This window comes from Aulonocara sp. 'chitande type north' Nkhata Bay, linkage group LG20, assembly GCF_057382095.1.
Source record: "Aulonocara sp. 'chitande type north' Nkhata Bay isolate Kocher_YH1m ecotype deep benthic linkage group LG20, A_spYH_male_GT1.1, whole genome shotgun sequence".
Taxonomy (NCBI): domain Eukaryota; kingdom Metazoa; phylum Chordata; class Actinopteri; order Cichliformes; family Cichlidae; genus Aulonocara; species Aulonocara sp. 'chitande type north' Nkhata Bay.
Genome location: NC_141363.1, coordinates 25105530 through 25121160, shown reverse-complemented (window position 1 = coordinate 25121160; position 15631 = coordinate 25105530). Strand labels below are relative to the sequence as shown.

General features: G+C 39.6%; 1 protein-coding gene across 1 annotated transcript in view; it reads left to right on the top strand.

Annotated features, from left to right (window-relative positions):
- Positions 1-11920: 11920 nt before the first annotated feature.
- syt6a (synaptotagmin VIa) overlaps positions 11921-15631 on the top strand; it is an 81603-nt gene continuing 77892 nt past the window's right edge. Inside the window, exon 1 of the mRNA XM_086277263.1 lies at positions 11921-12100. Coding sequence (XP_086133389.1) covers positions 11944-12100 — 157 coding nt within the window. The 5' untranslated portion in view covers positions 11921-11943. The remainder of the gene's footprint in view (positions 12101-15631) is intronic.

Below are 15631 nucleotides of genomic sequence, written 5' to 3'. Positions count from 1 at the left end.
GACACACAAAAACAAAACTTTTGACTACACTACACACTAACTTACACAAGACAACACACTAACTGCACACTCCAAAAACACTAAATGTCACAAATCTCTTGCATCTTAAAACTCACGCTCTCGCCGCCAAGGTGGGTATCCCCATCACTGCTTTAGAGGGGATGTATCACCGTGGCAATCAAGAAGTTTTTTAATTATAATCAGTTACACAATTAAATGATGCAGATATGTGTAAAAAATCGTGCCGCGAGAGACTTGAGCTTCAGTTTGTGTTGCGAGAAGAGATGTGAGTGACACCCTAATACTGATAGTGATTAAAAAGAAAAAAAAAAAATCTTCAGGGAACAATTAAAACTGGTGTTCAAAAGTACAAATTAGGGGATTTAATGGTGTGAATATTTCGTAAACTTCCATGACTGTTAGGGACTATCTCAGTTTAAATACTCTTTCATTCACTATGCAAACTACGCCATGTGCTTCCATGCCCAGTGCTTTAATACAGCATGATGTTCACTTGCCAGAAAGAACTCCAATTCTGCCTTAGCATATTTAAAACATTTACAATTTGGGGGAAATTAAAACTAGTACCTACATGAGTTTTACATTTATTCAATTCCTGTTTTAACATTTTATGAATTTTCACAAGTAAATATATGGAATATAGGGAAATATGTCAAATACCTAATTCATCACTGCAGGTGTAGAAAGCATATTTGAGCCTTCTCTGGAGTTCTATCAGAGCCAAGTAGGACCTGATAGGAACACTATCAGTGCATGCAGAGAAGCTTATCTCCTAACAGGCGATCAATTAAAGGAATTGAATTTAATAGCTTAATTCGTCATTCTTAATTGATGAGTTAATCACCATCTACCGTCAGTTCTCTGCTTCCTATCCTCATGCGGGTTGGATTGATTTAATTAATAGAAAATATTGTTCCCTATAATAAGTTTTATTGCCTCTATTGGTTTTCCATCATGCTTTCACAGCCGACTTGTTCACCCCTGAAACATCACTTGACATCATTTGGCGGTATTAAAAATGTTCTAAAAAAATCTTAATTTGAACTCACTGAATCCTCTTTAGACAAACAGAACACCTCTCTAACACCTCTGCAGTTTTAAAGAAGGCCCAACAGCGTCTCCACTTTCTGAGAATCCTCAGAAAAATGGACCTGAAGAAGGAGCTGCTGACCGTCTTCTCTGTGTGCTGACATATTGCATCGGTGTGCGGTTCTCCAGCTGCACCACAGCACACAGAAATGCACTTCAGAGGGTCATCAATATGGTCCAAAAAAATCATTGGACATCCTCTTCCCTCCCTGAAGGACCTGTACAGCACTCAAGAGGGCACGCAGCATCCTACGGGACTGCACACACCCAGGACATCAGGTGTTTAAGCTGCTGCCGTCTGGCAGGAGGTTCAGGCTGCTGAGGTCCCGAACAAATAGACTCAAGGACAGCTTTTACAACAGGGCAATAGCCCTAAATCAATGCAAATAGCTGACCTGATTGGCTACCTCCCTGGACTTTTTGGGGGGGAGGTAACAACGGTAAAAACATTAACAACAATAATATTTATATTTATAACAAGGTGCAATAATAATTAATGTGCAATAATAACAGTGTGCACTACAAATACTGTCACGGTCTGGCTGGCAGACCGTGGGGATGTGGGGAAAGGAGGACCCAAAACGCAGACTCTGCGATGCAAACAGTGCTCTTTATTCACAGTGAAAAACTGTAAACACAATAACTCCCCGTTGCTCCCTTGAACCCCGTGTGCGTGCTTCCCTCCGACGTCTGTGCTCGTGCTCCCCGCTGTTGTGTTTCCGCACACCCCGTGCGTGCTGCCTTTCTGGACCACTCTTCCTCCTGCAGGGAAACCATAGAGGCAGCCGTCAACACTAACCCTCGGCGGGCATATACGAACAACACAGACATATGCTGACACACTAACTTGGTACGATAACTCAATGATCCCGCGCCGGTGGGAGCTCCAACACTCTCCTAAGTAGCTCCCCCGACGAGCCCTGATCACCAACAGGTGTGGCAGGAACTTCAGGTGTGGCCAGTCCTTCGCAGGGCCACACCTATCAGGCCTGCAGGTGGCTGTGCTCCATCCTCCAGCCACACCCGCAGACATACACACGTATACACCCACACCCTGCCTATACATACGAGTGGGACACAGACTAACACAGCATTGTGGAGAAAGCACACATCACCAAATAATAATAATACTAACAACAATAACAACAGTCAAAACTGGTCACGGACCCCCCGAGTCCTCCAGAGCCGGGTCCGTGACAAATACACTTGTTCTTTTTTTTATTACTAAGTTAATATACTGTGTTGTGTTGTTTGTGTTGCGTTGTGATGTGTCGTATCGTGTCATGTTATATGTAGTGCTGACGTAGGACGGTTTTCCAATTTCATTGTACTACTGTACTATGTATGACTGTGCAATGACAATATAGAGTTATCTTATCTTATCTTGGAAACAGATTATTTGTTGCCACATTTCTCATCACACATTGGGTAAGCTGACCAGTAGTTTTAAATTCAGTGAAAATAAGGCATATCCCTCTAATTCTAGGCTTTTGTTGTAGGCAGTTTATGTGGTGTTAATCTGTAAAGCAATTAGGAGAATACTGAATCGAAATTGACTGATGGCATTTACATGCCTCTGGATTGATATGCAGCGGGCACTCACACTCAACTCTTCTGGACTCTTTCAGTCATGTGGGCTGCGCTGACAGTAGCTCAATTAACCACCTCATTTCAATGATATTCAGGACATGTCTGAACGAGATTCTGCTTTCTGTGCATTTCTGTCCGACACAGAATGATAATGCAGATCCCTGTCTATACTGGGGTAAATGTCAGCTTGGTTCACCACCGTGTTGTATGCTCAGCCTTGTTGAAAAACATTGCGATATAGCTCCATAGGTATTTTGAGCCTCTTTGAGAGCCTCAAGGAAATAGCATGTCAGTATATCATTGTAAATCCTACAAGCCCTTGTGTAACATTCATTGGCAGATTTATTTCTTCACAGATCATCGTCTCATCTGTATTGTAGGAGATGAACCTCATCCATCAAATCCTGCTTACACAATTTATGACTGTTACTAATGAGCTTATGTAACTCCAAATAGGAATATTTTTCTTGTTGCCCCACAGCTGAGTTGGAAAGCTTTAACACATCATGACAATGAAACGCACACACTGAGATAAACCGATATGCATTCTATGTATGTTGTATAAATCTCGGCACCGCAGCCCTCAGGAGAAGTCGCTGATGTTGATTAGCATAGCTTTGAGTGAGCCAACCCTTTGTTGTGCATTTGGCACAATGAATCAAGTTCAACATCTGCAGCCACTGGGCTGTCACTACAGAAAGATTTGCCACAGATGAAGTTGATTAGCATATCAAAACGAGGACCTCGTTGTGCCTCAACCCCCTCATTTGCTGTGAAAAATATGCCTGCACCTGGTACAAAACTACCACTGTGGCCATCACAACCTTCCTCATTTATTTATGGCTTATAGGCAGAATCTCAAATGAAGGTGAAAAGACAAGTTTTAAATCTGTTGGGTTATTAGCCACTATCTAAAACAAGCTCTCTCAGCAGTTGTCTTGATTATCTCATTTATTTAACATTACCATACAGAGGCCTTCTATTTGTTTTCTTTAAAGCACTTTTTGTAGTTGTGGAGCTCTAAATTATTTACAGATGGAAACAAATTTATAGGAGAGACACTATTTTCTCCTCTTTGTAACAGTGGTTTATGAACAAAGAGGCCAAAGCGTGTTTTGCAACTAAATCTGAGCTGTTAAATCTGTACTTCATTCCCTTAAACTGAGAGGCTGCCACATATTTTAGGATGGTGACACAATGTATGTTGTTTTTTTTATTGGTGGACATTTTCAGCTTAATGTGCATAGCTTCAGCTTTAATTTAATAAGAAGAGATCATTTGACTAAACTGAGCTTCCTTAGTTTTCTTAAATGTGTTATTTAAGTAATGCCCTGAATCTAGGTACTGGTGTTGGCAGGTGAAGACTTGGACAAGGATCTCTATTGCCTCTTTTCCACTTGCACTCAACTCATCAATTTCCATTACAATAGAAATCACCTCAATGTGGGTGTTGTTATAGTAGCAACATGGCCTGAAAGTCCTGTGATGTAATTTGTATGTGACACAAACAACACACGAATGGAGGGCATTGAGGCGATGGTGTACCTGCAGCTAATTCCATGGTAAACCTGTGCAGCTCATCACTGGACTACTGTGTTTGTTTGTGTATAGCCATTTCCCATTTCAGCTCGCTTGGAGCACTGGCTGTGTAGGTACTAAAAGATACCTGGCACCATGTACTACCACCTAATGGAAAAACTAAAAACCGAGTTGAGTCGAGGCAAATAGGTACTAGTGGAAAAGAGCCTTATGTGGCCAGGAAGTGGTGGAGGCCGGTTACAAGAATGACAGGAGACAAGTGAGATGCAAAGCACACAAAACAGAAGGCAGACAAAAATAAAAATGATTGGACCAGAATAATGATGACAGAATTATGTTCGAGTTAGAACCATTTTATACACAGTCCTCTATTTTCGGAGGTCGTTTATCAGCAGGACTTTTTCATTAAATACTTCTTCATACATTAAGGAAAAAGGCCTAGAGCTTATTCCAACTTAGGCATTTGCATTTGGAAGCTGTGAATCAACAACATATACTAACAGGGGGGTTCATTGTAAGTGTAACAGGACACCCTTAGACTACAGAAACTCAAAGAAACCAATTACAGAAATATATCACTGCCCAAATCAACAGTTCATTATAATAAAAAAATGTCAGCTGGAACATACAAAGTCCTAGACCTCCAGTATCGACAATATTAGATGATTACAGGATTCTTTCCATCGCAGAGTAAAGATTCCTTCATCACAACCAGTGATGTTAGGAACATCCTCTTGGGTTAGTGAAGTCTGCCACAAAGCAAAAAATACCACAAGGTTCATCACAAGATTCAAACCACTGATCCGTCTCAATCAGAAAAGGTCAGATCAGACTTTGCCAAATTATTTTTAAAAAATGGAGTAGTCCTTCACATTATTCTTTTGACAGATGAAGAGATCAACTTGTAGCAAAATGAAAGCTCATGATCTGAAGCACACTACATTACTTGTATATGGTGGAGGCATCGTGATGGACAGACATGTGTCTGCTCAAATTCATCTCAATGCAGCTAAGCTGACTGGATGGTGTTTACAGTACAGCCAAAAAATAGTGAAAAGGATTTTGGGAAAGGCAAAAAAAGGAGTTTCTTGACTCAAAGCAGTAGACTATGTTCTCATTTGTTTTGTCCAAGTCAGTGAACTAATCTCAAGGCGATTCAGCACGTAGAAAAACTAAAGCCAGAAAAACCCACAGACTAACAACAGCTAAAGACAACTGCAGGAAAAGGTCTGACTAAATGGGTCGTTGTTGCCTGCAAAATTATGGTAATATAAGCACCTAATATTAACTAATATTAGCTAATATAACTAATATTAAAGCAGAAACTGTGCACTTTTAGGCCATATTCATCATACAACTCTAACTTGAATGTGTTTTGTTACACAGCTGAAATAAAATAGAATTTGTGTCAGTGTCCAGATATATGTGGCCCTAGCTCTATATAGAATTTTATCTATCTAATACAGGATTGCTCACCTTAACAGGTGTAGTAATGCACTGTGATGGGAAATCTCAAACTATTGCACATAAACAAGATTATTATTACATTTAAATTGCAAGCAATTTCCTGACTGTCTCAGAGTGATGGAATATCAGTTAACAAGACACCAGTTCACAGAGCTGCATTATTATCGGACATCCTTGGACATTACTTCTAAGCAATGCAATTACACAAGGAAGAAGTTCTACACCCGGGTCTGCTTTCTTTCACCATTAAATCTGTTATATTGGTGGTGTTAGCAGCACTGTACGTAATTATGGACTTGTTTTGTTTTGACATGTGAGCTTGTGATAGAAGTGAACCTGCTTGCAGTTGGAAAAAACACAGCCAGAAACATTTTATTTGCCTGTTAATCAGGATCACTCAAGAAGAACAGATCCAATCTTACAGAAACAGGAAGCACAGTAGACTCCAGATCCAACCTTTGAGGGACAGAGGAGAGAGACTTTGATAAGCCCCCAATTACCTTAGCTATCTCAGAAGAATAGTCCACCGATGTAGATGCCGTAGTATTTATGCCCTGGTTAAACTCGATTAAGGATGGGAGTCAAACAACATCTGGTTAAACTCAATATCATACTGTGATTAGATAGGCATGAAATAATTTTTCTGAGGCCTTAGTCATCACAGAGTTTATTAAATTACTTTGATTAACGGTTAAGTTGGTAAGAACATAATTAAGGGATAAGTTCAAGGAAGTTCACATATAGTTCAACGTAATTTAGAAGAAAAGTCAAGCTAATTAGTTTCTTCTTCTTCACTGCTTTAATTTGAAAATAAATACATCTAATCAGTTACAATATGAGAATTAATTTGAGATAAATCCTCAGAGGATTGGGGAAAAATAGCATAGAGATCAGAGATGTGTTTTATTGAGCTTCATTGGCTGCAAGGTCCCGACAGACATATTAAGGCAATTTCCCAGCTTTACACAACCTGCAAAGTTGTGCTCAATCATATATAAAACAAACATAAACTTGCCTTAGCTATTTCTGCTACTTTGGTACATGTGACACAGTAATGCAGTGTAGCTCAACAGTAATGCTCAGTTTTTGCCTGAAGCAGATTACGAGAAGAGCTGATTCAGCTTTTTGCATATATGTGATTTGCATTATAAAGACAGAGGTTTGTGTTACTTTTATTTATATACCCAGGGTGGAGAAAATTACAGAACATTATGCTACTCTATACCTCAAAAAACTGGCAACGTATGAACAACAATCAGCCTTCTGAAAAATTAAACAAAGTGCCCAAAACTGCAGTTCTTCAGGAAATCAGTCTGCAGAAATAAGCATGACCTGCTACAAACAAACAAAAAAGGCTAACAACTTCATCAGTAGGAGATTGATTACATCTCCGCATGTCTTAACAGAAGCAGGTGCAGTCATTTCATGTCTGATGGGCGTTACCTCTGTTAATTTGAGTCTCTGAACTGGATTAATTGGTATTGTTGGTGCCATTTAGAACATTATAATAAAATTACTTGACAAACAGTGGCTGAGTCAAGCAGATATTGTCTTCCTGGTCAAACTTGTTATATTTTTTACGGCAAATGTACTGTAGACAAGCAGATATTGACATTGTTTCCATGTAGTGGTCCAATCACAGAGCTGCTTCCAGGGGAAAAAGCGCTGTTCATATTTCTGCAGTAGATTACGCTTCTTTCGCCTGCTCCCTTCAAGGCAGTTGGAGCACCATATTTGATCAGATTTTTTTGCCAGATGGTGTTCCTGATGCAATCCTCTCAGGGATTTGTGTCTCCTGATAAGTATTTGGTTACTGTTATGATCAGACAACCACATAACATCCCCTCCAGACTATAACCAGAAGCATGTTTTTTTTTTTTTTTTTTTAATGTAGGTAATTTTCATTACATGTGAATTCCGTCTCATCTGTTATATGATTAACTTACTTCCTAGCCTTCCAACGCCTTTGCCTCTCATCTAAATGGTGCAGCTTCTGATTTTTAATCACCTCACTGGGCTAAAAGATAAATTTCTGAGGAAGGTTACAATTTTGCCTTTTTAAGAATCTCTATTCTTCTCACGAGAGAATATTTTTCTTTCATTCAACATGGATATAGTGCTTATATTTATTAGACTACGACCCAGTGTAAGATTTATACCACAGCTGCCCTAAATGAACAGTTCTGCTATACTGAAGAAATAATTTTTTATGTTTCTAATTCAATTCAATTTTAAGTATACAGCGCCAAATCACAACAACAGCTTTATATTGTAAGATAGACCCTACAATAATACATACAGAGAAAAACCCAACAATCATATGACCCCTATGAGCAAGCACTTTGGCGACAGTGGGAAGGAAAACCCCCTTTTAACAGGAAGAAACCTTCGGCAGAACCAGGCTCAGGGAGGGGCGGGGCCATCTGCTGCGATCGGTTGGGGTGAGAGAAGGAAGACAGGATGAAAGACATGCTGTGATGTTAATTTGGTAACATGCAGTAGTACAGCCCGTCCTAAAAAACATTAACCTTGATCATAAGGACCTTGCAAATGTACAAACTCCCATTCTTGTCTAAAATATTGGAGAAGATAATCCTCTCGCAGATGTAGGCCTGCTTGGATGCAAATAATATCAGTGATAAATTCCAGTCTGACTTTAAACTATGCCATAGCACTGACACAGTGCTGCTGAGAGTCCTTAATGACCTTTTTTTATTTGCTGACTCAGGGTGCTCTACGGTCTTAGTTCTATTGCACTTGACTTCTGCCTTCAATATCGCGGACCATAATATCCTCTTAATGAGGCTTGAACATACAGTAGGCATAAGGGGTAGTGCCCTTAACTGGTTTAGATCGTATCTTTCGGATAGGTCCTACTCCGTGCTTATCCATGCTTTTGTGACCTCTAGATTAGACTACTGTAATTCCCTTTACTTTGGTTTCCACTCTGCCCTTCTTCATAGACTGCAGCTTGTCCAGAATGCTGCGGCACAACTTTTGACTGGAACCAGAAGGTTTGCCTCTTTTACCCCAGTCCTTGCTGACCTGCATTGGCTTCCTATCAAATACCACATTGAGTTTAAAATTGTGTTGCTTACCTTTAAAATCATGAGCAATACTGCGCCGTGCTACCTCGTTGAACTCCTCAGTCCGTATACCCCTAGGAGAGCCCTAAGATCATCAGGACAATTACTCCTAGTGCAGCCTAGGTCCCGGCTAAAGACCAGAGGTGACCGTGCTTTTGCCCTGGCAACCCCTAACCTCTGGAACAGTCTTCCTGCAGCTATTCGCGCCTCTGATTCCATCCATTCATTTAAATCACAGTTAAAGACTTACCTGTTTGAGCAAGTGTTTTCGGTTAGTTTGTGCTCATTCCCTATATTTATCCCTATGTTATTTATCTTCTATTTTATGTATCATTGTATAAATACCCCCACCTTATATTTACAAATACTCAGTGCTCAGATGTTTTATTTCCTATTTTATCTGTATTGATTGTTTAACTAGCGTTTCTCCCTTGTAAGTTTATTTGTTCCCTGTTATGGTCTGATATCTGTGATGTTTTAATCTTGCTGTGAAGCGCTTTGGTGTACCTTTGGTTTTAAATGTGCTATATAAATAAACTTGAATTGTATTGTATTGTATTAATCCATCAGTATATACAAAGTGTAATGAACACAATATTTTCAGTGATAAAATAAAATATTGTTGTTATGCATGCATTTACAAATACTCTGTTTTACAAAAAGCAGAAAAATAGTCTTAAATAAGATGCAAATTCCTGAACAGAAGGATTTGATTGAGTAGTTGAATGTTATGCTTGATTAACTTTCGACTAAAAAGTATAAAAAGGTGAATTAATTTGTTTTCAGTTAAAACATGCATTTAAGAGATTTTTTAAATATTTGTGTTTTTATAGTTTTTAAGAAAGATGGTCTAATAAATCTGCCAAGCATTCTCTATTCAAAGGGGTGTCACGGTCTGGCTAGGGCAGGGAAGGACTCAAGCGCAGACCGAAATGAGATATGAATAACAAAACAAGCCGTTTATTAAGGCAAGAAATGAGGGTACAAAATAATAGGGAATCGATGAAAACTAAACAATGACCTAAACTGGGTGAACTAAAACGAAACATACAAAACTCTAAACATAACGAACTGACAGGGATACCTGGAGCGGAGACATAGGAACAGCGGAGACATAGGAACAGCGGAGACATAGGAACAGCGGAGACATAGGAACAGCGGAGACATAGGAACAGCGGAGACATAGGAACAGCGGAGCAGAACAACGGAGCAGTACAACGGACGAATACAACAGACCAGTACAACGGACGACCTGACAAAGAATGACTGAGAACACACAGACTAAATGGACACAGGAGGATAATGAGGGAAGTGGCAACACCTGGGGAAACAGCTGGCACACATGAACATAATGACGTCACAGTGGGAGATTAAAACTGAACACGATGAACACAGAAACGCCAGACCTCTTCACAATAAAACAGGAAACAGAGTGAGATATAGACATGACGACCTGAACTTGACAACATAAGCCACAGACATGAAATACATGAAAAGCAGGGGAGACTTAACATGGTGGAAACACGAGGGGAAAATAACTAGAAACACCTAGGCATGAAAACGATGAACTTAGGAAACCTGAAGGCTACATAAACTAAACACAAAACGCTGGGTCAGCAGACCCAGGATCATGACAAGGGGTTTTGACTCCAGCATCCAAGGAGGACATCCAAACATGCACGAAGGGTATGCAACAAATGGCAATGGTATGCCTCTGATGTCAACACAATTTCATTTTGGAAACATTTTTCATCCACAACTAGATATTTATTGAGTTATAGTTATTCAGTATTGAAATATTAGCTTGGATCAGATAACTTGGATTGCACATCAGGACACTTTGCACACTAAGTTCATTTTGCACATTAAGCTCCTTTGTACATCCATCTACATCGACATCTGCATACCTCACTTGTCTTGACTTACTTATTTTTGTACTTATTAATCTTCCATTATTTTTTATCCTTATTTTTATCTTTATTCATCATGTTCTTTTAACCCTTACCTTACTTGGCATTTCTGTATGGACAGCAAAGGAAGAACTTCATTGCATAGAGAAATGCTATTTCTTCTGTACATATGACAATAAACACTTTGTTTGCTGAGAGGCACAGTAAGTCCAAAAGTTTGAGCTTCGGTTTTGTATAATTTTTAGTGTGAAATGAATACTGTGTTACTACTCCACTGGTATCTGCTTTGTGCACAGTTTATAGATATCTTGCTAACCAAGCTCAGTAGAAGTTTAGCTGATAACACATCACTCCACATAAATATGATCACTTCTGGTTCCAAACATGGTGGCAGCTGAAACTCTAGCTGTATAAACTGCTGGCTATTTGAGTTTGTATTTTAGAGTATAAACAGTGCATGAGTGTGTATCAGTAAAGTAACCATTTGAACACATTATATGGAGCCCTGCTTACTCACAAAGAGCTGAACCATCATCATTACAGGTCATTAAGGGATCACAGTTGAACCGATAGGGGATTGTCTGTGGGACTGAGACCTGGTAGTTACAGGTGGTTCAGCTCAGGGGAAATTCGTGTCAGGGGAGTCTCTGACCTGCAGGGACCAGCCATCTTAGACAACTTGAGAAAAACAAGTCTTGTTTTTTAAAAGTCTGTTCACACTCAACGAATGTGTGGTGGCATAACAGCCAAAGGTGAGGGGGCTTGAAGGTGTCATCAAGCTCTGACATTTTATAGTATACAGTGCGCAGGTTTGACTGAAATCAGTGTTTGTTGTTTGACTTGCTTTCCTGCTGTCAATGTGATGCAATCATTCTGCGCTTATAACACATGGGGATAAATGTGATTAATTAAGTCTACAAAACACAGTTACACACACACATGGGGAGCAGCACAAACACCAAATGTTTATGCACTAAAAAATATTGGTCCATCTTACACACACGCACACACAATGTTGGGACAAGCTTACACACATGAACACACAAAGAAAGTGAAGCACACGCATGCACGCACACAAGAAAACATGCACACACATTCGAGAGACGGCAGAAGAAGGAGAAGAATCAGCCTAGGACGGAGACAAGTTGCATTTATCTTCTGCATGCCAGCCTGCTGCGTGTGTGCGTGGGAGTATTGGTCCCCTTGGATGAGCACACGCGGCTGAGGATGCAGCTGGGAGCATGAGTTCTGACAGAGAGGAGTATGACATGGTCTGTCAGAGAGCTGTGACCCTAATTGTTGACCTCTGCCTGCACAACAGCACATCGTTGGATCAGAACACCTGTCAGGATTTCCTTTTCCTATTGTCTGGCCACAGCTCTGACCACAAAGAACCGGGTGAGTAATATCATTAGCTCTTGATGTGCACTGGTTGTAAGGCAGCACTTTCTCTCTGCTTTGTATGGTTCCATGCTCATTTGTTTCCAAGAGCAGAGCTAATAGTAATGGATTTTGTTTGTGAATGCTTGTCTGTCATGCAAAAGGCGAAGAAAGCAGCAATCTGCTTAAACATGTGCTTGTCCTTTTCTATTTATTTCCCACATGTATGCTCAGAGATAGTTACTCGGACAGGGCTTTCACTGAACACTCGTGGCCATTTATATATCCTTAATGAGTTTTTGTGACCTCAGGGCAACAGGGAGCAAAAGGTTTATAACAACAAAACAAATTCCCATTGACTCATCAGTTTGCTCCAGAAGGCAGAGTTTCTTTACTGTAATGGATAAGCCTTAAGACTGAGTGATGCCCGGTGATGTCCTGAGCACAACAGCTTACTATCAAAATAAAATAAAAACATTTTCAGGCATGTATGGTTTATGCCTCTAAATATAAATCTGAACACATGTAACTGCAGCTTGTGGAGAAGCAGGATAGTCGCGCGTTTAATCTGTACGGCAAAGTTTCGACATAATAAAAAAGGGGATTTTTGACTTATTCATGAGGGCTGATTTACACATCTGTTGCAGCCTTGTGCATCTGTTGCTCTTGCACTTGTAGTGGGCTTCTCCCTCTTTAAAGGAATAATCCCTCTCTTCAAATATATTTTAAATGCAGCAGCTCGACAACAGGCTCCAGCATTTGTGTGTATTTTTTCCCTGCTACAAATTCTAGTCATGAGAATTTGCAGTTCAATCTAGCAAATATTGCATGAGTTTTCTAAAAGCGGGGGAAGCTTGATTTAATTTACTTACACTGCAGATAACACTGTCAAATGCACCAGGGTGTTTGAAGGATTTGTTGCTTTATAGATTTAGAAAGGCAGACTTCCCTGAGGTCTCACTGTGTGAAGATTTTTAGTAAATGGGATTTAAATGTTAAATGTCTGTGTACAACATGAAGAGTGACACGATTTATACACTTTTACAGAATAATTTGCATGAAAAATGAAGCAAATTCAAGCTACAGAAGAACAGATTGTTTAAAATAGGAAGTCTATCAGGACACTATCTCGCCGCCAATTTCCATTAACTGTTGCATATTGTTTATCCATAACCCCAATTTGGATTCTTTTTATAATCCATCTGATTTCATGTTCCCTTTTCTAACCAGAGAGTTTTCCTGCAAGTTCACATGCACTGCATTGAGCTTTCTGTGTTTGACAGAAAAAAAAGAGTCTTTAGATTCGTCAGCAGGTGCAGAGCAAAGAGGAAATGTTATTTGTTGCTGCTTTTATGGAAGATGGGCCCCTGCTCAAAGAGTGCATGTCACACCAATCCTGACCAAATCCACTGTCACCTCACATCATCCTCAGCAGAGAAATTGAACGTACATCACAGTGCCACTGGCATCTACTACCGAGCTGTGGGGACATTACATGCCATTGCATGTTATGTGGCCATTGATGCAAATTCCTTCTGCCACAAGGAAGCTAAAGACAAGCTGCTTCTGATAGTGTTGGAGGATGTGTAGGTTGGGGTTGAAGAAAAGGTCTTGTTTCACGTATTTTTGTGCAACACTGATTACAGCAGAAAGAGAGATTTGAGTTTTTGTTCATCAAGATGACTTACAATGCAGGATCGTAATAAAACTGACATTTAAATAAAAGATTTTTGACAGATTTTATAGGTTTAGACTGAAGTGACAACTTATTCATCACAAATCACAGTAAATAAAAAATTACACATATTACTACCATGTAATTGCCAAAACGCAATCTGTGGTCACACATTTGTTCATTCAAAATCCATACAAAGCACACACTGCAAGGCACTTTATATTGTAAGGCAAAGATCCTACAATGACATGGAGAAAACTCCAAGGGTCCCCCATAAGCATGCAGTTGGCGACAGTAGGAAGGAAAAACTCTTCTTTGATGGGAAGAATCCTACATTGTGAAAGAGAGCTAGAAATGAATAAAAACTAATTAAACACACAGAGTATAAACACATAGTGAGTGAAAAAAGACGAGTGAAGATGAAATACTCCAGCAGTCTAGAGCTATTGGAACAAAGCTAATGGAGGGTTCAGGGTCACCTGATCCAGTGTGAATCCAAACTGGGAGCTGGCTTTACAGAAGAGGGGTCAGGCAGCTGAAGGCTCTGCTACCCATTCTACTTCTAAATAGCCTAAGTACCACAAGTAAGGTACTGTAATGAAATCAAACAGAGATCACAATTTAGTTTCGCTAACAAATCAGTTGATAGCCTGATTTTTATTTTGTTTTTGACATATTTGTTCCAATTTGTAAGAAAATAGGAATGTTTTTTGTTTGTTTGTTTTGTTTTTTCTGTGAATTGCTCTTCTTATTTTAACTCAACTATTCCATTTCTTAATTGATCAGTAAATTAAATACACACAAAAACACATAAGGCTGATTTTAAAAGTGCTACCACTTGTCATATTGGGGCAGCAGTGTTTGAGCCTTCACAAACAGTACTGAGAAATGCTATTGTTTGAAAAAACGTGCATTTTTTAAAGTGCAGGGGCATGTTTACAATTTTGCTGCATCACCTCTTTTTAGAAACCTCTGTTCTTCATAACTGTGGAGATCAGCTGGTTTATTTTTAAAAGCAAAATTTCGCTTCCCAGTCTTTTTCTTCGGTATTAGATCTCTTCTTTCTTCATGTTTTTAATAGTTATTGTGTCTGTGAAGGTTCTCAATCATCCAGGTCATGGTACTCTAAAGCGCTTGGAAAGAAAAATGTCTGAGAAGGTTCTCAGATTCTCTTTTCTTGGAAAGAAAAGCTTCCTGACTTAAATGGTAAATGGCCTGTATTTATATAGCGCTTTACTAGTCCCTAAGGACCCCAAAGCGCTTTACATATCCAGTCATTCACCCATTCATGCACACATTCACACACTGGTGAATGTGTGCGTTTTCTTCAAGAAAACTTCTTTAAGTTTTCTTGAAGATGTTACACCTCTCATCCAAGAAGCTTCTTCAGTTCTAGGGTCAAATGGTGGAGATTTAAGCCCTGTGGGAGTGTCCCCCTAAGAGGGACAATGGACCCCCTAATGATCCTCTACCTAATCACACGAGCCAAGGTGTGAAAACCGGTGTAGGTCACAATCAGTGATGGTGATGGTAATAGTTATTGTGAATAATATACCATTTCCAAAAAGGACCACACACCACATACGTTTTTCACCTCAGCTTAGCCCATTTTAACTGATCTATGGACAAGGGACAGCAGCTGGTTTTTATGTAATTGCATGGTAGAGTTGTAACTTCTATTTGTTGAAACAAACACGCTGTGTTTACACTCAGTGGTTTTTAGAAGTGTTCCTGTGCTCACACACTAATTTCCATTGCAGAATCATGTTTATGTTTAACCCAGTTCTGTCTGAGGGCCCAAAGATTCACTCTTGGTTTACAGCCTTTTCCCTGGGTTTCTTTGGGTTCTCTGAAACTTTAGATAACATTACGTA